The sequence below is a fragment of the Atractosteus spatula genome, chromosome 7 (assembly GCF_055471065.1).
Source record: "Atractosteus spatula isolate fAtrSpa1 chromosome 7, fAtrSpa1.hap1, whole genome shotgun sequence".
NCBI lineage: Eukaryota > Metazoa > Chordata > Actinopteri > Semionotiformes > Lepisosteidae > Atractosteus > Atractosteus spatula.
The window spans coordinates 762,598-786,568 of NC_142712.1; the positions used below are offsets into that span (position 1 = coordinate 762,598).

General features: G+C 44.4%; 2 protein-coding genes across 8 annotated transcripts in view; one reads left to right on the forward strand and one right to left on the reverse strand.

Moving 5' to 3' along the window:
* The first annotated feature begins 5,338 nt into the window (after positions 1–5,338).
* hspa13 (heat shock protein family A (Hsp70) member 13) lies at positions 5,339–15,020 on the forward strand. Its single transcript, XM_088920051.1, has 5 exons — positions 5,339–5,452; positions 6,808–7,148; positions 7,537–7,750; positions 8,567–8,734; positions 8,935–15,020. The coding sequence occupies exons 1-5, from the start codon at positions 5,428–5,430 to the stop codon at positions 9,477–9,479; spliced, it is 1,293 nt and encodes a 430-aa protein (XP_088776177.1). The 5' UTR covers positions 5,339–5,427; the 3' UTR covers positions 9,480–15,020.
* A 1,038-nt stretch (positions 15,021–16,058) lies between these two features.
* LOC148830031 (glycerophosphodiester phosphodiesterase 2-like) overlaps positions 16,059–23,971 on the reverse strand; it is a 64,381-nt gene continuing 56,468 nt past the window's right edge. For 5 of the 7 annotated variants that reach the window (XM_088920043.1, XM_088920046.1, XM_088920044.1 and 2 more), the window contains 3 exons: positions 22,171–22,185; positions 20,030–20,142; positions 16,059–19,392 (listed from right to left, as the gene is read on the reverse strand). In XM_088920043.1, coding sequence (XP_088776169.1) covers positions 19,268–19,392; positions 20,030–20,142; positions 22,171–22,185 — 253 coding nt within the window. In that variant the 3' untranslated portion in view covers positions 16,059–19,267. Of the gene's footprint in view, positions 19,865–20,029; positions 20,143–22,170; positions 22,186–23,971 lie in introns of all 7 variants that reach the window. The other 2 variants (XM_088920048.1, XM_088920045.1) reach the window with 2 other exon arrangements.

Consider the following 23,971-nt stretch of genomic DNA (forward strand, 5'->3'; position numbering starts at 1 on the left):
TACGTGGGCAGTCAAGACAACCACTTCCTGAGATGCTCAAATGATTGTGACATTTAATACTTTAACATTTCCTCTCCTTCCTATAGACGTTCTGTGGTAGAACTTACTTGAGGTGTTATGTCCTGGTATTAAGTTTTGCCTATGATGATTTATAAAATTCATTGTGAAGTAAAAAAAAAATAAGGGACAGTAAGAAACTGTTATGACACTTCTACAAAGGTGGATAAGGCCTGATTATGTCTTTAAGGGTTGAAATGTCAAAATTTACAACTCGATCTATAGTATTGTCCACACCTCCATAGAATAGAGAGAAGCGAAGGGACTCGTGAGGGAGCAGTGTGGAGTGCGAGTAGACGCTCGTGATGTGGAGTGCGAGTAGACGCTCGTGATGTGGAGTGCGAGTAGACGCTCGTGATGTGGAGTGCGAGTAGATGCTCATGAGGGAGCAGTGTGGAGTATGAGTAGATGCTCGTGATGTGGAGTGCGAGTAGATGCTCGTGATGTGGAGTGCGAGTAGATGCTCGTGATGTGGAGTGCGAGTAGATGCTCATGAGGGAGCAGTGTGGAGTATGAGTAATGCCCGTGATGTGGAGTGTGAGTAGATGCCCGTGATGTGGAGTAGATGCCCGTGATGTGTAGATGCCCGTGAGGGAGCAGTGTGGAGTGTGAGTAGATGCTCGTGAGGGAGCAGTGTGGAGTGTGAGTAGATGCTCGTGAGGGAGCAGTGTGGAGTGTGAGTAGGTGCCCGTGATGTGGAGTGTGAGTAGATGCCCGTGATGTGGAGTGCGAGTAGATGTCCGTGAGGGAGCAGTGTGGAGTGTGAGTAGATGCTCGTGAGGGAGCAGTGTGGAGTGTGAGTAGATGCCCGTGATGTGGAGTGCGAGTAGATGCCCGTGAAGGAGCAGTGTGGAGTGTGAGTAGATGCTCGTGAGGGAGCAGTGTGGAGTGTGAGTAGATGCTCGTGATGTGGAGTGCGAGTAGATGCCCGTGAGGGAGCAGTGTGGAGTGTGAGTAGATGCCCGTGAGGGAGCAGTGTGGAGTGTGAGTAGATGCTCGTGAGGGAGCAGTGTGGAGTGTGAGTAGATGCCCGTGATGTGGAGTGTGAGTAGATGCTCGTGATGTAGAGTGCGAGTAGATGCCCGTGATGTGGAGTGCGAGTAGATGCCCGTGAGGGAGCAGTGTGGAGTGTGAGTAGATGCCCGTGATGTGGAGTGCGAGTAGATGCTCGTGATGTAGAGTGCGAGTAGATGCCCGTGATGTGGAGTGCGAGTAGATGCTCATGAGGGAGCAGTGTGGAGTGTGAGTAGATGCTCGTGAGGGAGCAGTATGGAGTGTGAGTAGATGCCCGTGAGGGAGCAGTGTGGAGTGTGAGTAGATGCTCGTGATGTGGAGTGCGAGTAGATGCCCGTGATGTGGAGTGCGAGTAGATGCCCGTGAGGGAGCAGTGTGGAGTGTGAGTAGATGCCCGTGATGTGGAGTGCGAGTAGATGCCCGTGATGTGGAGTGCGAGTAGATGCCCATGAGGGAGCAGTGTGGAGTGTGAGTAGATGCCTGTGATGTGGAGTGCGAGTAGATGCCCGTGAGGGAGCAGTGTGGAGTGTGAGTAGATGCTCGTGATGTGGAGTGCGAGTAGATGCCCGTGATGTGGAGTGCGAGTAGATGCTCGTGATGTGGAGTGCGAGTAGATGCTCATGAGGGAGCAGTGTGGAGTATGAGTAATGCCCGTGATGTGGAGTGTGAGTAGATGCCCGTGATGTGGAGTAGATGCCCGTGATGTGTAGATGCCCGTGAGGGAGCAGTGTGGAGTGTGAGTAGATGCTCGTGAGGGAGCAGTGTGGAGTGTGAGTAGATGCTCGTGAGGGAGCAGTGTGGAGTGTGAGTAGGTGCCCGTGATGTGGAGTGTGAGTAGATGCCCGTGATGTGGAGTGCGAGTAGATGTCCGTGAGGGAGCAGTGTGGAGTGTGAGTAGATGCTCGTGAGGGAGCAGTGTGGAGTGTGAGTAGATGCCCGTGATGTGGAGTGCGAGTAGATGCCCGTGAAGGAGCAGTGTGGAGTGTGAGTAGATGCTCGTGAGGGAGCAGTGTGGAGTGTGAGTAGATGCTCGTGATGTGGAGTGCGAGTAGATGCCCGTGAGGGAGCAGTGTGGAGTGTGAGTAGATGCCCGTGAGGGAGCAGTGTGGAGTGTGAGTAGATGCTCGTGAGGGAGCAGTGTGGAGTGTGAGTAGATGCCCGTGATGTGGAGTGTGAGTAGATGCTCGTGATGTAGAGTGCGAGTAGATGCCCGTGATGTGGAGTGCGAGTAGATGCCCGTGAGGGAGCAGTGTGGAGTGTGAGTAGATGCCCGTGATGTGGAGTGCGAGTAGATGCTCGTGATGTAGAGTGCGAGTAGATGCCCGTGATGTGGAGTGCGAGTAGATGCTCATGAGGGAGCAGTGTGGAGTGTGAGTAGATGCTCGTGAGGGAGCAGTATGGAGTGTGAGTAGATGCCCGTGAGGGAGCAGTGTGGAGTGTGAGTAGATGCTCGTGATGTGGAGTGCGAGTAGATGCCCGTGATGTGGAGTGCGAGTAGATGCCCGTGAGGGAGCAGTGTGGAGTGTGAGTAGATGCCCGTGATGTGGAGTGCGAGTAGATGCCCGTGATGTGGAGTGCGAGTAGATGCCCATGAGGGAGCAGTGTGGAGTGTGAGTAGATGCCTGTGATGTGGAGTGCGAGTAGATGCCCGTGAGGGAGCAGTGTGGAGTGTGAGTAGATGCTCGTGATGTGGAGTGCGAGTAGATGCCCGTGATGTGGAGTGCGAGTAGATGCCTGTGAGGGAGCAGTGTGGAGTGTGAGTAGATGCCTGTGATGTGGAGTGCGAGTAGATGCCTGTGAGGGAGCAGTGTGGAGTGTGAGTAGATGCTCGTGAGGGAGCAGTGTGGAGTGTGAGTAGATGCCCGTGAGGGAGCAGTGTGGAGTGTGAGTAGATGCTCGTGATGTGGAGTGCGAGTAGATGCCCGTGATGTGGAGTGCGAGTAGATGCCCGTGAGGGAGCAGTGTGGAGTGTGAGTAGATGCCCGTGATGTGGAGTGCGAGTAGATGCCCGTGATGTGGAGTGCGAGTAGATGCCCATGAGGGAGCAGTGTGGAGTGTGAGTAGATGCTCGTGATGTGGAGTGTGAGTAGATGCCCGTGATGTGGAGTGCGAGTAGATGCCCGTGAGGGAGCAGTGTGGAGTGTGAGTAGATGCCTGTGATGTGGAGTGCGAGTAGATGCCCGTGAGGGAGCAGTGTGGAGTGTGAGTAGATGCCCGTGAGGGAGCAGTGTGGAGTGTGAGTAGATGCCCGTGATGTGGAGTGTGAGTAGATGCTCGTGATGTAGAGTGCGAGTAGATGCCCGTGAGGGAGCAGTGTGGAGTGTGAGTAGATGCCCGTGATGTGGAGTGCGAGTAGATGCCCGTGATGTGGAGTGCGAGTAGATGCCCATGAGGGAGCAGTGTGGAGTGTGAGTAGATGCTCGTGATGTGGAGTGTGAGTAGATGCCCGTGATGTGGAGTGCGAGTAGATGCCCGTGAGGGAGCAGTGTGGAGTGTGAGTAGATGCCTGTGATGTGGAGTGCGAGTAGATGCCCGTGAGGGAGCAGTGTGGAGTGTGAGTAGATGCCCGTGAGGGAGCAGTGTGGAGTGTGAGTAGATGCCCGTGATGTGGAGTGTGAGTAGATGCTCGTGATGTAGAGTGCGAGTAGATGCCCGTGATGTGGAGTGCGAGTAGATGCCCGTGAGAGAGCAGTGTGGAGTGTGAGTAGATGCTCGTGAGGGAGCAGTGTGGAGTGTGAGTAGATGCCCGTGAGGGAGCAGTGTGGAGTGTGAGTAGATGCTCGTGAGGGAGCAGTGTGGAGTGTGAGTAGATGCTCGTGAGGGAGCAGTGTGGAGTGTGAGTAGATGCTCGTGAGGGAGCAGTGTGGAGTGTGAGTAGATGCTCGTGATGTGGAGTGCGAGTAGATGCCCGTGAGGGAGCAGTCTCGCAATTTCTCCCTTATTATTATCCTGTTTTTAGGTCAGTTCATGGTTGAACTATGCAACTGAGAGTTCAGCTGGTGTTGTGGTTCCAAGCTGTGGATTGAAAACCCCTGATATTGAGCACACAACATGCGTCTCTTTCGAATCCGTTGCCTTGTATTATGGATCTTTTCTGACAGTTAAACAATTGGTGTGCCAAATGGTTTCAAACTCTAAAGCCGATTTGTAAGGGTCACAGTAACACAGCAGGTGAACAGCAATGCACGATACAATAACATACCTGCGAAATGGCTCTTGGATCTCTTAGCTCTCTTAGCTCTGGAGTATACAGCGGTTACACAACCAAGAATCACCCTACCGTCAACAAATAAAAAGATTGTGCACTGCAGCCCCCTGTAGGAAAATATATGCAACAAGGACCAAATATTTATATCACAAGACTAGCCCTTGCATTGCAAAAGCTCGATCAGCTTTAAAACAATCCAGAATAATTTAAATAACTATGCACTTCAAACATAAATGTAATGTATGAATTCTCTATAATTTGACACTTTCTGATACAGTCCTTTCTCTGTCATTGAAATGTTAACGTTTTCTGTATGGACAAGTACACAATGTCCCGCATTACGTGTAAAATCTGATGTTCTGGAGAAGGGTTCTGTAAAAGGCCTTAAAATGGCTAGCGTGATGTGACTGTGACATGAGATTATTAATATGTTGTAAAAACAGAGAAATTATTTCGTCCTATGTGAGAAATAAAGGGGACTCGGGACATCACAGGCTATTGCAAATTCTGAATGCTGCCAAGTTGTGTCTGAAATAAGTACAAATTCTATTGGACTTTCTGGCCAACCTTTGATACGAACACAGAAAACGGTCACTGTTGTACTTATTGTCTCTTCTAAAACCGCTCACATTACTTTCACATTTTATAAAACGTATTTATGTTCGTTTTGTACAATTCCTAAAAACTTGTGTGTAAAACTTTATTTGGGCATTGTTAGCCTTTTATGAGAATGATGTAATGATTCTTACCGTTCATAACAACACTATGCAATACAATGCATTAAATGCAAGAAAAAAACTACATAAACCACAAGAACAAAATAAACACAACGCCGAAACCCTGCACAAAAGGCATGCGCAAGTCCTCCTCAAGCGCATGCGTATTTGATTTAGCAAGTGCGTCTCTCCTTTTGACTTCCTGGTTGTCGCAGGGAGTTTTGGGAATTGTCGTTTGCAAACGGTATTATGCAGCTAATTCTTACGCGAATCCACGGCCTGTGGAACTACAATACCCAGCGACACAAGCGACAACACTGTTTTGATTTGATATGGTACAGTCATCATTCAGAAGGGAAAGCCGGTAGATCATGTGTACGGAGGTGTTCTTAACCAGTTACATGAGTCCGAAGAGTATAGTTTGTTAAGAGGATGGCGGGGGAAATGTCAATACTAGGTAAGACTCATCTGCGATGAGAATATTACTTTAACACCGCTAGATCTAATGGAAACGCTAAAAGCTTTGATCATTTGAGATGGACAGACTGAATTGTTTTCCTGGTATTAATTGGCTAAAAGGTACCAGACTCAGTCGAAACCAAAGCTACCATTTTGTATCTCCAACATCTTAAAGCGATGTTCATATATTGTCTTTCTTGGCGACGTTTAGTAGCGGTTGGTTTGCAAAGATTTAGCTATTTGACTCCGCGTGATTGACATCTAGAAAAACAACGCAGAGCTGTTCAACAGAAGTTGATGGTTCCCGGTCGCTGAAAACAGCTGATGTGGGTGGCGAGTTTGTCCAGAGCGATTTGCAATTCATAAGACAAACGCGATATACAGTAAATTAAAAACGGTGTAGTAGCCGCGAAGCAGCTTACAGAGGGCAACACTAAGGAGTGAGTCTTCTCGCAAACTGAGGTACCGTATTGCGCTGTCTCATCCTGGTCCTCGGGTGCGCCTGTCTGTGCTCGGGTTTGTTTCAGCCGGTCCACTTGGTTGTCTTGTTACACTTTTTTTTAAACTGTTGTCTTTAAAATACCCGTTTAAACGCATTATTTCTAACGATTCGAGTGCACACAACTTTTAAGTCTCTCGCCGACTTGTTAATTATAAATAAGGAAGCGAATTAATTAACAAGTTCTTAATAAGAGGCCAGCTGATGATGAACACACATGGGAATGGCGCTGAATCAGACAACTTGCACGTTAAATCGAAATTATTCCTTCTGCTTTTGTCCAGTCGCTGATATTTCAGCTGCACACCACATTTGATTAAAAAAAGCCTTCAAACAGAAAGTTGAAAACAGTTGGCACTTCAGGAGTTGGAGCAAAAACGACAAGGGGAGGTTGGAGAAACACTGCTGTGGAGCAAAGAAAGATACAGACAAGCTGCCAAGTATTGTTTTAAAGCATATTTAGGAAACGGTTGTCAGGTGAGGAATCCAGTGGTTTGAGCCTTCAGTGAGGAATACAAGGTGCAGCATTGACAGGTTAGTTTCTTGTTTAATTCCTGACACCTGGAGTGAGATACAACACATGTAGTTGCATTCAGACTTGCTGGAATTTCGTTTTGACTGCCTTTGCCCCGATTTACTGTGAAAAGGGTGAGGTTGCAGGTAGTTGTATTATTCATCCCTGGTGCGCAGGGACAGGAGGAGGAGAAGCAGAGCTCGATTGCTGCCCAGCTGGCCTGGCTGAACTGACCTGAACCTGATAAGCACAGGATCAATAGGCCAGATGTCTTCAGTGATGTTTATATTGGTGTAAAAAGGTCACTTTTTGCTGTCCTGTGGTTTGGAATGTCTTCCAGGGTCGGCGGTCCTAGCCCTTTTCCTGGCTGGGTACTTGGGTCAGCAGTATTTGCCACCTCCTAAACCCAGAGTGATCGGGCTGGACCTGGGCACGACGTTCTGCTCCGTGGGGGTGTTCCACCCCGGAGTGGGGGACGTGGAGGTGATCGGGGATGAGGAGGGGCGGAAGAGCATCCCCAGCGTGGTGTCCTTCTCCCCCTCGGGAATCCATGCTGGATATGAGGCGCAGGAGCTGGCTGACGCCAACCCTTACAACACCATCTACGATGCCAAGAGGTTCATTGGCAAGCTTTTTAAACCCGAGGAGCTGGAACGTGAGGGCGCTCAATACCAGTTTAAGGTAGATCTCACCACGTCACGTGTGCTGTGTGTGACGTGGCTTCGCATGAATGAGCAGGGAGGACACCGTTTCACCTCCTGATTGCTACAGCAGTGGTGCATGAGAATTATTGTCAATAGCGCATGACACATGTGATTTGAGCCGTAAGCAGAATACTAAAATTAAAAAATGTAACAAAATACAGAAATCTTTGCATTTTTATATTTTAATACAAATTGGCTCATATTGTCAGGTCTTCACATTTCATGCTTTTCCTAAGAACCGACAGATAATGTTACACAAGTGATGCCAGAGCAGCATGAGCTCGTCGGATGACAGTGATTAGCTCTAGAAGATGACAAGAAAGCTCTTATTATGTGCCTTTTCAAAAGCTGGTGGTCTCTTCTAGGTGGTATACAACAACAGGAGTGCAGAGTTCTCAATATCAACTAATCGCACGTTCACAGTCACTCCGGAGTTCATTGGCTCTCGCCTCCTGCTGAAAATGAGGAAGATGGCGGAGAAGCAGCTGGGAGTTCCCATCTCTAAGGCCGTCATCTCCGTGCCTGCAGAGTTTGACGAGAGACAGAGGAACTACACCATCAGGGCAGCCAACCTTGCAGGTAGCTCTTCAGATCTCCTCCTGTCTTTTCCTGATGAACGCATCTCATAAAAGACCTTGCAAATGCAAAATATTGCCTTAAAATATGGCGCTCCCTGGTGTGAATCTGAGAATAGCTGAGAAGAATAATCGCTTACACTTCTGTAGCGCTTTTCTGGACACTCCACTGAAAGCACTTTACAGGTAATGGGGATCCCCTCCACCACCACCAGTGTGCAGCCCCACCTGGATGATGCGATGGCAGCTATAGTGCGCCAGAACGCTCACCACACACCAGCTATTAGTGGGAAGGAGAGCAGGGTGATGAAGCCAGTTCAGAGATGGGGATTATTAGGAGGCCTTGATTGGTAAAGGCAAAAGGGGTAACAACTCTACTCTTTTTGAGAAACACCCTGGCGTTTTTAATGACCACGGAGAGTCAGGACCTCGTTTTTATGTCTCACACGAAGGACGGTGCCTTTTTACAGTATAGTGTCCCCGTCACTATACTGGGGTATTAGGACCCACACAGAGGGGTGAGCGCCCCCTACTGGCCCTTCTAATACCTGTACCAGCAGCAGCTTTAGTTTTTCCTGGGACATCTGCCATGTAGTTACTGACCAGGCTCACCCCTGCTGAGCTTCAGTCAGTTGCCAGCTGTGAGTTGCAGAGTGATATAGCTTTTTCTGAAGTTAAAGAAGAAGAAGATAAGGAATGGTCTTAATAACAAGATGTGATTGTGTAGAACCCATGGTATTTAGACATAAGTGTTTATTAAACTGTAGTGAATCACAACTTGGTCTGTGTGCATAACCTGCCTCATGTCTGGCGTTGTAAGGTCTGGACGTCCTGCGGGTGATCAACGAGCCCACTGCAGCCGCCATGGCGTATGGGCTCCACAAAGCCGATGTCTTCAGTGTGCTGGTGGTGGACCTGGGCGGAGGGACCCTCGATGTGTCCTTGCTGAACAAGCAGGGGGGCATGTTCCTCACGAGGGCCATGGCAGGTAGGACGATTGTGGAGGATTTGCAGAAAGCTAAAAGAAAGCTGTGGCGCGTGCCCTGATGGGTTTCCTCTTGTCCGGTTGTGTCGTAGCTCTGCCTGTGACTTACTTGTTTTGCAAACTCGGGAACGGCAGTGTGCTTCCTCTGTTCCATGTGGTGTTAGTCGCTCACTGACCTGCGGTCTTGTTCCGACGCTGTGCAGGGAATAACAAGCTGGGGGGCCAGGACTTCAACCAGCGGCTGCTGCAGTACGTGGAGGAGCGAGTCCGCCAGCGGCACGGGGCCCTTCCGTCGCGCAAGCAGGACAGGCACCAGCTGCGGCAGGCCGTGGAGCAGGCCAAGCTCAGTCTGACCCTCCAGCCCAGCGCCGTGCTGCGGGCCCGGCTCGGGCACGAGGCCGGGGGCGTCCTGTTCGAGGAGGTGATCACCAGGGAGCTCTTCGAGCAGCTGAACGCAGACCTCTTCCAGAAGATCCTCACCCCCATCGAGGAGGTGCTGAGGGAAGGCCGGCTGGACAAAAGGGAGGTAGACGAGATCGTCCTTGTTGGGGGCTCAACCAGAATTCCCCGGATTCGCCAGCTCATCCGTGAGTTTTTCGGGAAGGAGCCCAACACCTCTGTGGACCCAGACCTGGCGGTGGTGACTGGTGTGGCGATTCAGGCGGGGATAATGGGCGGCTCCTGGCCACTGCAGGTCAGCGCTATCGAAATACCCAACAGGCACTTACGCAAGACGAACTTCAACTGATGTCCTTATTTATTTTTATTGTTCCCGGACGCCATCTCGGCTTTCCCCAGGATCACCGTGCATGTTCCTACAGGCCGAGCTGTTCCTGATAATAGTGTTTGCTTTGTACGGCATTTGAATTAAAAGAAAACATGAACCAGCTTTCCAGCTCACTTCAGAACCATGTCATTCCAGATAGTTATGAGTTTGTTTTAAAAATGGTCAGTCCGTGCTGAGGAATAAACTCACGGGTTTTATTAAAAAATGCAAAAAGATTTGTAAGTACAGCTCGAGTCCCCGAGCGTCACGGAGATGTATCTAAATCATTTTTACTTTTAAAATGCTCCCTCGTCGTACCTGCTGGTCTTCCAGAGCAAGGCCTGGGTTTGACAGCCTTGTGTTATATTTCTGTAATGATATCCTGCCCAGGGGACATCTGCACCCGAGGGACAGACCTGCGATGTTGTGGGTATTTGGGTGCACGAAGGGTCTTTCGTGGGATCAAATTCTGTGTTAATGAAAACAGAATTCTGCCAGACAAAGTTTTTTGATGATTGATATGTACTTACAGATGCAGCCATTCAAAATGCGCGGGCGATACCGCATTATTTTCCGGTACGCTGTACGCAGTCTACCGCAAGCTACCGGTAAATACCGCGAGTTACCGGTAAATACCGCTAGCAAAATAATAGTATCCGGAATTTCCGCAAGGTGGAGCTAATAAAGCTCAACCTCTCATGTTTGAGCTGTAGCCATCAAAGTCTTTAACGAAGATATTAATAATAGTATTAATAATAAATGACCTTGGACAAGCTGTAAACTCAAAGTATTGCCCTGGTCCACATTCTTTTTTTCATTGACCGTCTTTGTAAAAGTAACGCCACAGCATTTCGCAATCACGCATTTTTTTCCAATCATGCAAAGTACAGTGATTCACCATGCCTTTCACATGCTCATAAAAGAGATTGATTTAGGGACATAAACATATTACCGTATGCAAACTGTACTGTATACAGTATGTATATGTATATTTAATGTCTTAACTGTGCCCGTTTAAGTATTGAATATTCATATCTAATTTTACCACTGAAGGGAAATCTTAGTAGCTGAGCATAAAAACAATAGGAGCATACTGCAACGCGTGTGAAGGCCATAAACGATATTAATTTTGGAACATAAACATACAGTATATGGCTGGTCTCGGTACTTTAAAGAAAACATACACGAAACATGGTTTCATTATGACCAGAATCTTGAGATATTTTTAACTTGATTTACAGTATTTGAGAGGTATGTCTTAACACCGATACTACAGTGCTTAAGTACTACTCACGTATATGTTTCTAGGTTTATATTATGCATTTCATACGGTCAAATTACTTTTGAGCAACTAATAAGAAGCGCGAAACGGTATGCGTTTTACTTTCGTTTCGTGCTGGGACCCGTGGATTGATTAGAGATATCAAGTACATACAAGTCATTTTTTAAATGTTGTAGTTCGTCTTGAAAAAATGTTACGAGTACATCATCTATCAACAATTACACAGGTTCTGTTTCCATATTGCGGATTTTGGTTACGTAATATTATTTTCTAGATTTCACGTTGTGAATATATGATTTGGGCAAACAGAGCCGCAAAGAAGTACATTATGGGTTGTTGTTTTTTTTTGCAGTTTTATCTAGAACAAGCGATGCTTAAACCTTTGTCTGATTCTTGTGAAACTATCCACACGACAGTTACAGTACCTAGGAGTTGACTTCAGTGATGTCACTGATGGGATGTTTCTAAAAATCCATCCTCTGTAAAACGTCTTCTCTAGTTGTCCTGCATATGTATTCGCTAATGAAGCTGTGTGTTCTGAGCCTGGATCTCTACATTTCTGTATGAACCACCTTAGAGGGCTAAAGACAGCTTGTGTTTAAATTGAGTGTAAGGCAATTTATGCTTCTAAAGTCATGGTCAGCATTTTTGTACTGTGCTGTAAACTTGTTCTGTGCCTAGTCACATTATTTTATAGCGTTTTCATAGCGTTATCAAATCTGGTGGCGCTGTGTTAGTTTCCTGACTCCCATGTCACATGGTCTGTGATTGTAACCTGTAATACCGGTTTAATTCGTCACAGCCAGCACTCCGGTTGTAAAGTAGAAGCAGGCGAGATTTCCAGCGAAAAACACCTCCCCCTTCTTCAGGTGTGAGGGTCTTCTGCTCAGAATGAAACGCTAAAATGTAATGTAGGCTCTGAATGGGTTCTGACTTGCTTTAACAAAATATGTTTACAAATCCTTTCACCTGGCATTTTCGTAGTTAGAAATTATGGAACGCTCTGTTAAAAGCAAGGGAGTTTTTATGTCCGTTGCAGTTCTTTTGCAACATGAATATAATTATATCGTTATTAATTTCTTGAGATACGCGATTCCATATTATATTCCCTTTTAATCAAATTCTAAAAGTATGCTTGTTGACTCCGGTATCGCGTTAGTTAAAGACTTCGATGCTTAAAATGTTTAGGAGAAATGGAATACTGGTGTGTATGTTTTCTTTAAAGTACCGAGACCAGCCATATACTGTATGTTTAAGTTCCAAAATTAATATCGTTTATGGACTTCACACGCGTTGCAGTATGCTCCTATTCTTTTTATGCTCAGGCACTAAGTAAAAGGAGATGCTTCATATTGCTTGACTAATTTTAAAAACTAAGTTAGAAATGCAGACGCTCCCTCGGTGCGCTGCTCTGGTGCGCCGGCTCTTACACAGTGCCTGTCTGCCGTAAGCGTTACAATATACATACCCAACACTGCTTGTACCCATCTGTCATGCAAATAAAACACCTTGAATTGAATTGAATTGAGGGGAGAGGGGGGAATACTAAAGGCAATACTGGCTCAATACCCTCGATGGGCTTTGACGTGCTAATGCGTTGGTTTAACAGTCCGGGTGTGGCAGGCTTCCAATGTCAACTCGACTCGATTGGAAGACAATGAACGTATTTTGTGATATTTAGAAATATAAATTTGTTTGGTGCGAGTGAGGTTTTATTTAATCTCTGACCAAGGGAAACGTTTCATTTTTTCAAAGAAATGTTTGTTAAAAAATAAAGTCATAGTTCTATGGGATTCAATCACAGACCATGTGACAAGGGAGTCAGGAAACTACTCTAACACACAGCGCCACCGGATTTAATAACGCAATAAAAACGCTATAAAATAATGTGACTAGGCACAGAAAAAGTTTACAGCACAGTACAATAATAAATGCTGACCATGACTTTAGAAGCATAAATTACCTTACACTCAATTTAAACACAAGCTGTCTTTCTGTATGAACCTCTAAGCTGGTTCATACAGAAAATGTAGAAATGCATTAGCCTGATTATGATTAAAAAACACATAATTAAACACGCGTTTGCGATTTAAATCAGAACACGATTTAAATCAATATAAATGTTTATATTGTAACGCATACTGTCCAGCCTCCATTTCTCTATAAAAATTTACTCTGTTGCACACACACACACAATAGAAGGAGGAACCGCTGTCAGAAGGGAAGATATGTTCAAAATATCGCAAATATCGTTCATGTTGCGATATTTTGAAATATAAAAGTCAATTTATTGTCCATAATATCGCTATTCTATTTTTTCGAAGAAATGTTTGTTAAAAGAAAAGTCCGGCACCAGCTGGATTCGATCACACAACCTCCCAGTTGCTAGTCATGCACCTAGACCAGTCGGCTAGAAGACAGCTCGCATGAACAGGCAGGCGAAAAAGCCCTACACAGCCCTGTCGCAGCACACGAATACCGTTATTAAATTCTTTAGATACGCGATTCCATATTATATTCCCTTTTAATCAAATTCTAAAAGTATGCTTGTTGACTCCGGTATCATGTTAGTTAAAGACTTCAAAGCTTAAAATGTTTAGGGAGAAATGGAATACTGGTGTGTATTTTTTTCTTTAAAGTACCAAGACCAGCTACAGTATATACTGTATGTTTATGTTCCAAAATTAATATCGTTTATGGCCTTCACACGCGTTACAGTATGCTCCTATTCTTTTTATGCTCAGCTACTAAGATTTCCCTTCAGTGGTAAAATTCAATATCTACAACGGGCACAGCAAAGACGTTTTTACTGTAAGTCTTTCTACGACAGACCAACGGACCACGAGTGCCCCTGTCGGTCAACCAATCACGTACTGCGGTGCCACGCGTCATCTTGCGTCATACTGAGCGACGTCACCTGCGGTACGTGTCTGTGACGCGCACTTTGAATGGCTGCATCTGTACAGTAACTCTGCCACTGAGTTTTTGTAATTGTGCTTTTCCTGAGGGAGTAAAGTGACTGCATTTCTCACCAAAACTGGTGAGGAAGAGGAAACAAATAGTAAACCGTTAAGCAGTTTTGAAGCTTTCAGACATATGCTAAAGGACCCCTGGACCGAGGAAATTCCACTTGCATTTTAAAAGGTACTCCCACCACACCCTGGTGTGTTGCTGTGGGGCTTTTATAAGGTGCAGCAATTTGCTACTTTCGACTTAAAAACTCACTGGGAAGAAAATAGATTGTTGCTTGCAGGTCTATGGTTTAAAGTCAGAAAAAGAGCTTTTATTTATAACTGTGTGGACATCTCATTCCATCCCCGCTCTCACTGTCCCATCTTTGGTGTCTTCTTGAAAAAAGATGCTTTAGCTCTCCCTGCTGGCCACCTTACTCCTGTGCACTCAGAGCTGCCGTAGACTGAGACTGAGTGCATTTCATCAAACCTAAGGAAGTGTTTTAATTTGCTTTACGCTTTTGTTGCACAAAAGGGAAGCCTAAACTTATGCAGCAGTCAAACTGGTGATTTTGTATAAGCGACAATGTGCACTCCTCTGACCTTATTTGCAAGCAAATTCAGAGAACTGCAGTGAACGTGGAATACATTGTTTTGTTAAACTGCCTGAGTGCAGGTCAGTTACTTAATGGGGGAGGATGCCGCTGTCTCTTGAAGATCAAACTTCACACTGAATATGAAAACAGGAGAGCATATCCCTCACTTAATGGACATCTAAGCTGCGGCTCTTAAGGACTCATTTAACCTGTTCATGCCATAAAGTAAACTGGTGTCCGCACTATACAGGAAATAACTACAAAAAGAGTGCCTTTTTTAGTCTTTACAAGAATAGTAGGGTTAATACTTCAACCTTCAAGCTAGGTTGGGGTAAACACTGTAACTTTTCCACACACTGAGTGACAGAGGTTTCACCATGGAACTTTTTTCCAGCATAATTGACAGGAGAAATAGGACCAGTCTTGTCATTCTCCTTTGTTTGTTGTGGACCCACTGTATAAAGGTTAAAGTAGGTTGGTGATTTATTTCTGTAGCAGGAAGTTTAAAACAGCAACTGGACACTGTAACAGCATCTGTCTGAATTCAGAAAATGTGAATATATTTGTGGACCTGGTTACTCATTCCAATGAAGACTAAGGTTTTCTGCTGTACGTAAAGGAACGATTTTAGTAATTATTTTCGGTTTACTGCTGTAATGTCTATATATATAGGGGAAAAATAAATATGGTAATGTATCTGGTCTGTATTACTGTGACAAAACTTTAGCCTGTTTCTTTCTGTATTTTGCACATACGTCTAAACAGGATTATGGTGTTAAAAGGTGAATCTTCTGGATTCTCCCTGCTGAAGGACAACTTTTAACTGTTTAACTCCAGTGGAAGATGGGACCACTTAATATATTCATTTACTGAAGGGGAAAAGTACCATATGCAACCTATTGCACAGCAGGCAGAAATTAGACTATAAAATGTACCAAACTCTTCTGTGTTGGGCCTATTGTGTACACAGTCAGTGTCGGACTCGAGGAAGGTGGAATCGGGAAGGTCTTTAGAGGTCATGACTGACTGCCCACCTCCACGGCCGGCAGTCCTGTGGGGCTCGTGCTCGGCTGCGCCTAGGCCTTGGCACAGCTTTGAGCAAAGATGCTTCTGCTATTCTTTACAAACATCTTGGACGTGTCAAGATTTGGGTTCTCAAGAGCACAGTAGATTTCTATTTATGTTCTGAGAAAACATTTTAATAACCTGCATAAGAAATAAATCGGTATGTAGATGCTCGTTTTGAAGTGGGACACAAAGACGTTTGTTTTCTGCATATGGGACTATTCTGGATGCAGGACTCCCATCACACTTGCTGCACACTACAGATCATATTGTCGAGATATTTCAGGGCAGCGAAGCAAGACTTCTAGAACTTATCACAAAAATAATTTTGCTTGATGTAGCTACCCTTTTATTCCACCTCAGTTTAACTTTGAAGAGGACCACTATGTGAGGTGTTCATTGTACAGATGTAGATTTGAGTTTAAGGGTCTGCAAAACACCAGTCTTGAATCTGGTCCATGCAAGCAAACAGGGAATCCAGACATTTATCAGAAGATGCTATTTCCTTGCTTAGGGTCACTCTCAGTGGATACTGCACTGCTGGAGCCCTGACTGGATTTACTGCAGGCTGCCTGCTGGGCAGCTGCAGCAGGGTAATGCTGTCACAGTGCCCTTGGCAAGACAACGCGGGACGAACAGCCGCTGCCCCACAGGAAGGTCACAGAGGTCAAACTGGAAAATAATTTATTGCACCCATTGGTATCACGAAAAAAGCATTCACATACAACAAGAAAAAAAAATTAAAAACTGTGAAAAAAGTTCTGAGACTGATACAAACAGCACCTATTAGAGATAAATCGTATTAAAATTTGTATTCCACCCACTCAGCTAAATGTAGCACTTTTTTCTAGTCTAACGAGAGTTTTCAGAGGCTCCTGGACTGATGCATACAGATGGCCAGGCTGCAGCTGCAGTTACACTGAATAAGACCTGCTCATTGATGGGAATTGAAGCCTGCAAAACAAAACCTGCATGGACACAGCTGAACTAATAACCCCACTCCAAAATGGAGATAAAACAATTTGTCAATGTTTATAAGGGAGGGAGGAGTCCATTGATCAAGTAGACAAGGTAAATCACTACTGCACGTGAAAGACCAGACTCGACAACAGCTGTGCCACACAGCTTAAAAATGACTCGTTCTTCTGTTCCTTAGTCCCTTCATATAATTCCAGCAAACAGCAAACATTGGAACAAAAATGTCTAAAATGTTTTGCTCCATTTTAAATTTCACTGACATCTTCAGCCTGAGTTGTGAAAAGATAACTGAGTAGGCAACTTGATTTCTACTACTTCAATCAACAGTGATGTATAGAATAGGGGTTACCAATCTTGTCCTGTAGATCAGCACCTGCTGATCTTTGTTGCAGCTGAACTAGTTAATTACATCCTTAAATTGACCTAACAAATTAGGCTTTTTCTGCTTACAAGTTTCAGTTACCTATAAAAAACAGTAGTTAAAACGTAACTCTGGACATGTTGAGGATCAACTAAATTAATTACAAATTAATGGTTCAGTTGCATAACAGAACTCAGCTGGTACAAAAACCTGCAGATGTGGACGTCTAGGCTGGGAATTTTTATATCTTCAGACCCTGAAATAAAATAACTGATCTGCATTTCCCTTTAAGATTACATTTTTCCAGCTTTACCTGGAATGACCCCTTGACCTTTCAAAAAGGAACCAACCTCAGAAGTTAAAGTTAATACTGCAGTGCAAGCACAATAAATGAGAGCCCATCCCAACAGTGGGATGCATTTACTGTAAATGTTTAAACTGTTTAAAAGGGAAAGTCTAGAGCTTTTTTTTAATTGCAATCCAGCCTTTTTTGTCAGCACAACATTGAAATGCTATTTCTAATACCTTTAAAGTTCTTAAAAGAAATCAAAATGTAAGAACTACTAAAGTGATTATCTCCATTGGAGTTCTCTTAAAAATCGCTATCAGAAGACTGGAAAGCCAAACTGACAGTCAAAAGAAGATTAAAAACTATTACAATAATTTAAAAAAATGAAATAAAAAATTAAAAGCCAAATTGATTAGCGATGTTCCCAGCACATCTTTGACCAGCTTTTTGATGAACCTCAAAATACAAACCACATGCATACTAATTACTATAGCAGTGGAAGAACTGAAAAGAAATATTACTCCCCAGACACCCTCTGCAATACAGCAATCTGCATGACAAGTGCAATGGGAGATCTCAACTCAAACTGTAATTAAATAAATAGGAAGGTCAAATTATCACAGCAGCTTCAGCTGTTCAGCTATAACTTCATATGTAAATTCTACAGACTAGATGGTGAGACTACCGATGAACACTGAAATTATCACTTGGCAGCTTTATTATCACAGCCTTTCAGATCGTTTTGGCGAGCGCTCTTGAAACCTTAGAACAACAAAGAGATGGAGATGAAACTAAAGATGCTGTAAAGTACAGCAAGTAAAGAAAACACACAACATCTGCTTCCTAATAGAAACAATCAGGTGCAGTAAGCAGAGAGAGACCAGGCTTTGTGAAACAGCAGCGCAAACGATGCCACTGTAAAGGGCTGTAACTGGTGTGGAAGTGTCCCCTGGGACACACTGGGGTTTTTTACTGGCTACCGGCAATCACGCTACAATGCTGGTGGTGAGGCAAAAGCCCCTTCCTCCTAATCTGCACAACACATTACGAGCATCACTGTGATAGTGTTCTTCAGAAACAGATTTAACAAAATGCAAAGAATAATGATAACTGTATAGCTTTTCCACATTATTTAAAATTACTTTTCATTATTAGATGTTTTAAATCAAAATTTGGCCAGATTAAATATTTTATACTGTAGTTTCTGTTTTGTACATTGTCTAATACATATTAATTTTCCAAACATCACTGGAGGAGTTAAAGAATAAAGTTCCATTATTTATATTTCATGCCCACCTCATAAATATTCTTAATCTGTGTACTTTCATTCTATGTAATAGTCACAGCTACTCTGCTTTGAATGGAACATGCCAAGAAACAGTCTTGTCTGGTTTCACAGCAAAATCTCACAAGACATTGTCAGGGACTTATCAAATGGAATTACATCACTTTGTCTACAGGAAGATTGAAACACCCAGGTACTGGGGCACCTCTGTCTTGTGGCCTACTGTATGAAACCTCTGAACTCTCAGTCCAAGGAGAACAGCATACAACATTTTTTTACACATCAACTATCCATATTAACAAAAGAATTCAAAGAAGGTTTCCTGAAGTCACTGCGACAATTTCTACTCTTTATTTCTCCACTTTCTGTGGAGGTAAAGGTAAATCTATCAACTTGTGAACTAGTAACACTGAACCTTAGAAACTTTTTGAAGTTTGAAAAAACATTCCAGTAGTTTCCAGTGACAAAACATTTCAATACTTGCATGGAGTAAACTGCACATTGAAAAAATCCCATAAATCACAGTAAACAATCGAATGCCTGGCTGTGATTATATTCAAGTCACCCAGTGCGCAGGAGTCCAGCCTTGCACGACAGTGCAGAGTAAATCAACTGAAAAGGGAACATCAACTGGTCACAAAGTCCCACCACAGGGGAGCCTCAGAGATGACATTCGGGAGTCTGATAACGAGGGAGAGGAAGCCACAGATTTCATCAGTCTTCTCGGTGAGAAGTGCCCATAGTTCTCCAGCTCAACTCCACTTGAGGCTTCAACAATAAAAACAGGACTGTATTTACAGGTGTACGAAGCGGTGGGGTGGACCAGACTTTCCCACTGTCACAGCAGGCAGGCAGACAGTAGCTCGATGAAAAAGAATCACATTTCTCAGTTGTTCTGCACACAGCTTTGACACACAGAAGTGCGGAAGTCTTGTCACTCTGAGGAAGTAAAGTGTTTCGTCGTCAGTGAACGTGCATCTTCAGCGGGGGCTGGTCGAAGGGGGTGATGGCCTCATTGGCGTAGCCGTCGTAGCCATGGTCACCACACAGCGAGAGCTCCTCCGCGCTGCCAACGCCATTGTTGATTTCTGGAATCACCCGAGAGAGAGAAAGGGATCAGCCTACAGCGTGGCTAGGCGTGTGGCATTTCACTTTCAAACTGTTCTTAAAAATCACAAAACCCATCCCGGGAAGTCATGCCTGAGAAAAGCTTTTATGCCAACAAAAGATGCGCAAAAAATCTATTTTCCTGGGAGCAGACAAAAAAGCCTGATTATCAGGCCTTCGAAAGAGCATCTGCGCTGTCCTGTTAAGAGCCCAGCACTGACATGACCAGGATTCACTCACCTTCTGAGCCTCACGTTACCGAGGCGCAACCCCAGAGTAAGGGGTGTGCTGCTCTCGGCTCCCGGTAAAGGCATGTGAAGGCGTCTCGCGGGTGTGGTAGGGGGCGTGGTAGGAGATAAAATGGCAGGGAGCTGTGGGATGGAAGTGTGCTTGTGGAGGAGGAGGAGGCAAGTCTGGCCGTGCCTCTCTTGTGGAACCGCTACGGTCGTTTACCTTTAGGAAATCCACAAGCACTCAGAAAGCATGCATGGGCAAGCATTTCGCACAAAACACAGCAGCACATAAAAAGCAAACCTCCTCCAGGGGCTCAAGATAAACATTCACGGCGGAGAGCACACAGAGAGGAATTCTCTCCTCGGATCCCAGCAGTGTCATCACCTGAAAAGATGAGTTTCTCCTTCATGATCTTCACATCTCGGCTGGACCTCCTCACTGCTGCACTCAGCATGATCTGCTCAGGGTTATAACTGCGGATGCTGCCCAGCCGCCACCTGCAACACGGCGCCAGATCAGTAAGCCGCTGCCACTCGTGCTCCGTTCTGCACCCCCACAGGCGTTACAAGACATTATCTGGCTCTACGGGGTCTCATGCCTTCTCTGGGAGGACGATTTTATAAAACACCAGTCATGAGTGGCAGAGAGCTGCCGAGCCCTTCATGAATAAGCGGACGTAAATGACTGGATTAGCTACAGTGTTTCTTCTCTCTTGTGGTTGAGCTGAGTGGGAAACCAACATGCTCTGGTCTACTGATGACTGTCGGGAATGGTATGTTGTTAAGAACGGATAGTGTTTTTTTTTAGGCGTGTCAACACTTCATAGAAGCAGTGGCTGAGCCAGAGGGATTAGACACAGGCAGGTTCTGGGGAACAGATGTGTCAAGCATGGCATGGGGATACAGTGACTTGGCAAGGAGGCAGAGCCAAGTCACTCACATCCTCACTTCCCATCCTGCAACAGCAGGGGAAAGCTTCTGCGGATGAGCAACACCTCACGAAACAAACACAATAGGTAGGAATCGACATCAAATGGCATGAAATCAGAATTTCCCACCATTTGTTAGACATTTTCATAACAAAAAAGCAAATAGTTTTATCCTTGGTAAAACAAATGTAGTTTACATAAATCACATTTTTGTATTACCCTTTATATTAAAAAATATTTATTTCAAAGGGTTTCAATATGGACATACAGTAAATGTTTAAAACTCATTATATTGTTCTAATTGTTCTGTTGATAGGCTTTATAGACCAATCCACTAGAACAACAATGATTTCAAACATTTATGTTTGAATGAACAGAAATGTACAGCAGAATGAAAAGCAATACCAATATACGAACAATTTAAAATCTACACCACAGAAAATAAGTTTTCAAACATGGAGAAAACTCTTGGTGAATGTTGAGCTGGAGTAACTCGAGGCAAAATAATATGTAAAGGAGAAAATAGAAAATCTTAAATTATCATGTACAGTATAGAATAGGTACAGTAATGAACAGCCCGGGTAGGCGAACTGGAAAGACTCCCTTGTTTCGAATGAGGAGCATGCCTGTGCCAACTGGTCTACTCTCATCACTGGGCTCCTCCTCTGCATCCACACTCCAAACAAGCATGCACAGAAAGATTACAGATAAAGCTTTATCTGTTCCGACCTCAGCTTCAATAATATTGGACAAACTGGGCCTTTCCACTTTCACTTCTCTTGGAACCTGAAGTAAGGTCAACACATTTAACCTCATGCTTAACCCTGAAGACCTGCCTGAAAATACCACAATCTCTGCCCCTGCTCTAATTCAATGCACTTTTTTTTCTTTTGGTACAACAGTCCTCATCTAACTGTGCCCCTAGAAGGTTTCAGTGCCTGTGTAATGCAATCCACACCTGAAACTAAAACTGATTCTTCACAGTAGAAATACAAAAAAGCTTATAATTCATTATGTTAATCTCCCCCTCTCCCATGAAGTGGCATTCATACTGCTCCTTCTCAATTTTCATAACTTGCTTTCAAAACTCATCCTAATACATGGCTTGCTCTGAAGGGTGAGTGTGTTGCCCAATACAGAATATATTACAGTAAGTAAAAGCCCAGTAAAGCAGTCCCCATATTTTGGTTGCTCTGAAAAGCATTAAAAGGTCTCAGTATAATGAACAGATAGCTTGCAGATAGACATCACCTTTGTGCTACCATCTGACTGACAAATTCTTCAAAGCAAATAACATTCTAACATCTTTCTCATCTGGAACAGTACAGTTAATAGAGCTTCTGATGAGAAAGAGGCATTTCTGACTGGCCACCTGTGTGAGATGTCAAACTCTACATAGAAAAACCTCCTACACCCATAGGCAGGACAGCATTTGGAAGAAAGGCTAGAAGAGATAGCAAAAAGGAGCAAAGGATCAAGAAGCAGATAGAAAAGAAGAGCCGAGAAGGCTGGGAGAGGGAGGAAGAGGGTTGGGTGAAGAAATTCGAGAGAGAGAAGAAAGGAGAGTGTCATGGGTCTGGAGAGGCGTGCCAGTTACCTGATCATGTGATAGCTGTGAGATGCCAGAATGCAGCACAGAAGAGGAGCATGCACACCAGTCAGAGCGGAAAGGAAAAGAGAACAAAACCAGGCAGAGAAAGAACAGAGTCAGTTTCTTCAACCACGACTGGGAGGCACTCAAGACACTTTGCCCAGATAGCCACCGCGGGCAAACGCCACAGACCATCCCTGCTGCCTGGACTGGGCAGGGCCCCCCACCTAGAAACACTACAGACAAGTGTGGGTTTTAATGGCCTGTGAACCCAGAAAAGTCTCACTCTTGTACAAACCAGCGCCATTTATTACACCCACTGGGGTCCATCTCTATCAGGGGGGCATCATGCATTTAAGAAATGTTAATAGTAAGGTGGGATTTTAATGACAAATTTAATTAAGAAGCGTTATGTACAGTAAATTATAACTGCATCACAGGCAGGATGACTGCCAGAAGGTCATGGACTAGTTCAACTAGTTCAATGTTGCTGCAGAACCCATCCATAATTCTTCTGGTCTCCACGATGTCCAGGAGAAAAATAGAACATGAGAACAATTAGGACAGGAGATCCCAGAGGAGACTAGTGCAGTGTGAGTCATGCTGTTCTAGGTTAGTGCGGCTTTTTCAATAACAGACCCGAGTGGCTGAAGATCGAGTGCTACTACCCCAACAGTAAGGACTTGTCCTCTGTGGTGTAGTACTTATCCATCACGGTTCATGTACCTCAGGTTAGTGACTGTACTTTGTTTCCAGTCGAGGGCTGAATGGATAGGATCACCTAGAGACTCAGACTCGGAGCGAGTTCAGAACTCAGCAAACTGAGCTTCTACCTGAATTTCAACCATCCATGTGCAGCTGGGAGGAGACCTCACTCATGAACTGCCTTCATAGAAAAAACTTGCTTGTCAGCTTAAAGGCTCAATGAGTTATATGATAATAAGCTCTAAACAATACAAATCCTTAATTTATCTATCTATGAAATAATCCAAGCTACCAGAAATAATGCTTTCTGATTTACATCATAAGGAAATGTTCTCGATGTTTTGCTTTTCCTGGTCACATATTGGACCAAACTGCACTCCTGCAGCGCTCTGAGGCTTTGCAGTAAATGAAATGAAGTAATTTAGGGTTTGCAGGACAACCATCTACGTATTTTATTCAGGAACAGAACTCATGTCAAGAGGCAAAACAAAGAAAAAGAAAGGGTCAAGGTTAGAATTATTTACATTTCTGCTGATGCACACCTGGTGAGCAGCTCTTATCAGCATTTTATCTGGGACATCAGCATCAGAGGAAATGTACTAATTTTGGGGGAATTTCATGTAATCTAGACAGCAGCATTTTTATGAAAAACTGGATGAACAGCAATGGATGTTACTTAAATTCCAGCTACGTATACCATGGAACATTTCAGCAAATCCCTCACCACTCCTCATCCAGCTACAGTGCTTGTTCCAGTGATATTCATGCCTCTCTTTCTCTGTCTGTCTCTCCAATTTCAGCAACTATGGGGATGAAGCTGACAAGTGATGCTCTGTGCTGAGACTACAGAACTAAAGCACATCTCATTTTAGGGTTAAACATCAAACATTGGAATTTTACCCACAGTTTTTTTTAGGTTAGCCATAAAACAATTTTAGTCATTCTGGCACATAATACAATATAGACTGCTAATTCCTCTAACTAAAATACTTATTCAGATTCGAAAAGTAGTACTTTTATAGGATGATAAGGTTGTTCGATACTGGAGTCGTACATTATTGAGTAATCGAGATCCACTGTTCTGGCTGGTCTTTGTGCTCCA

Bases quoted from the DNA above. Each gene is read 5' to 3' on its own strand.
- hspa13 (XM_088920051.1), top strand. From the start codon at position 5,428: ATGGCGGGGGAAATGTCAATACTAG. The intron at 5,453-6,807 runs GTAAGACTCATC...AATGTCTTCCAG, and splicing joins GGGGGAAATGTCAATACTAG to GGTCGGCGGTCCTAGCCCTT. The intron at 7,149-7,536 runs GTAGATCTCACC...GGTCTCTTCTAG, and splicing joins GCGCTCAATACCAGTTTAAG to GTGGTATACAACAACAGGAG.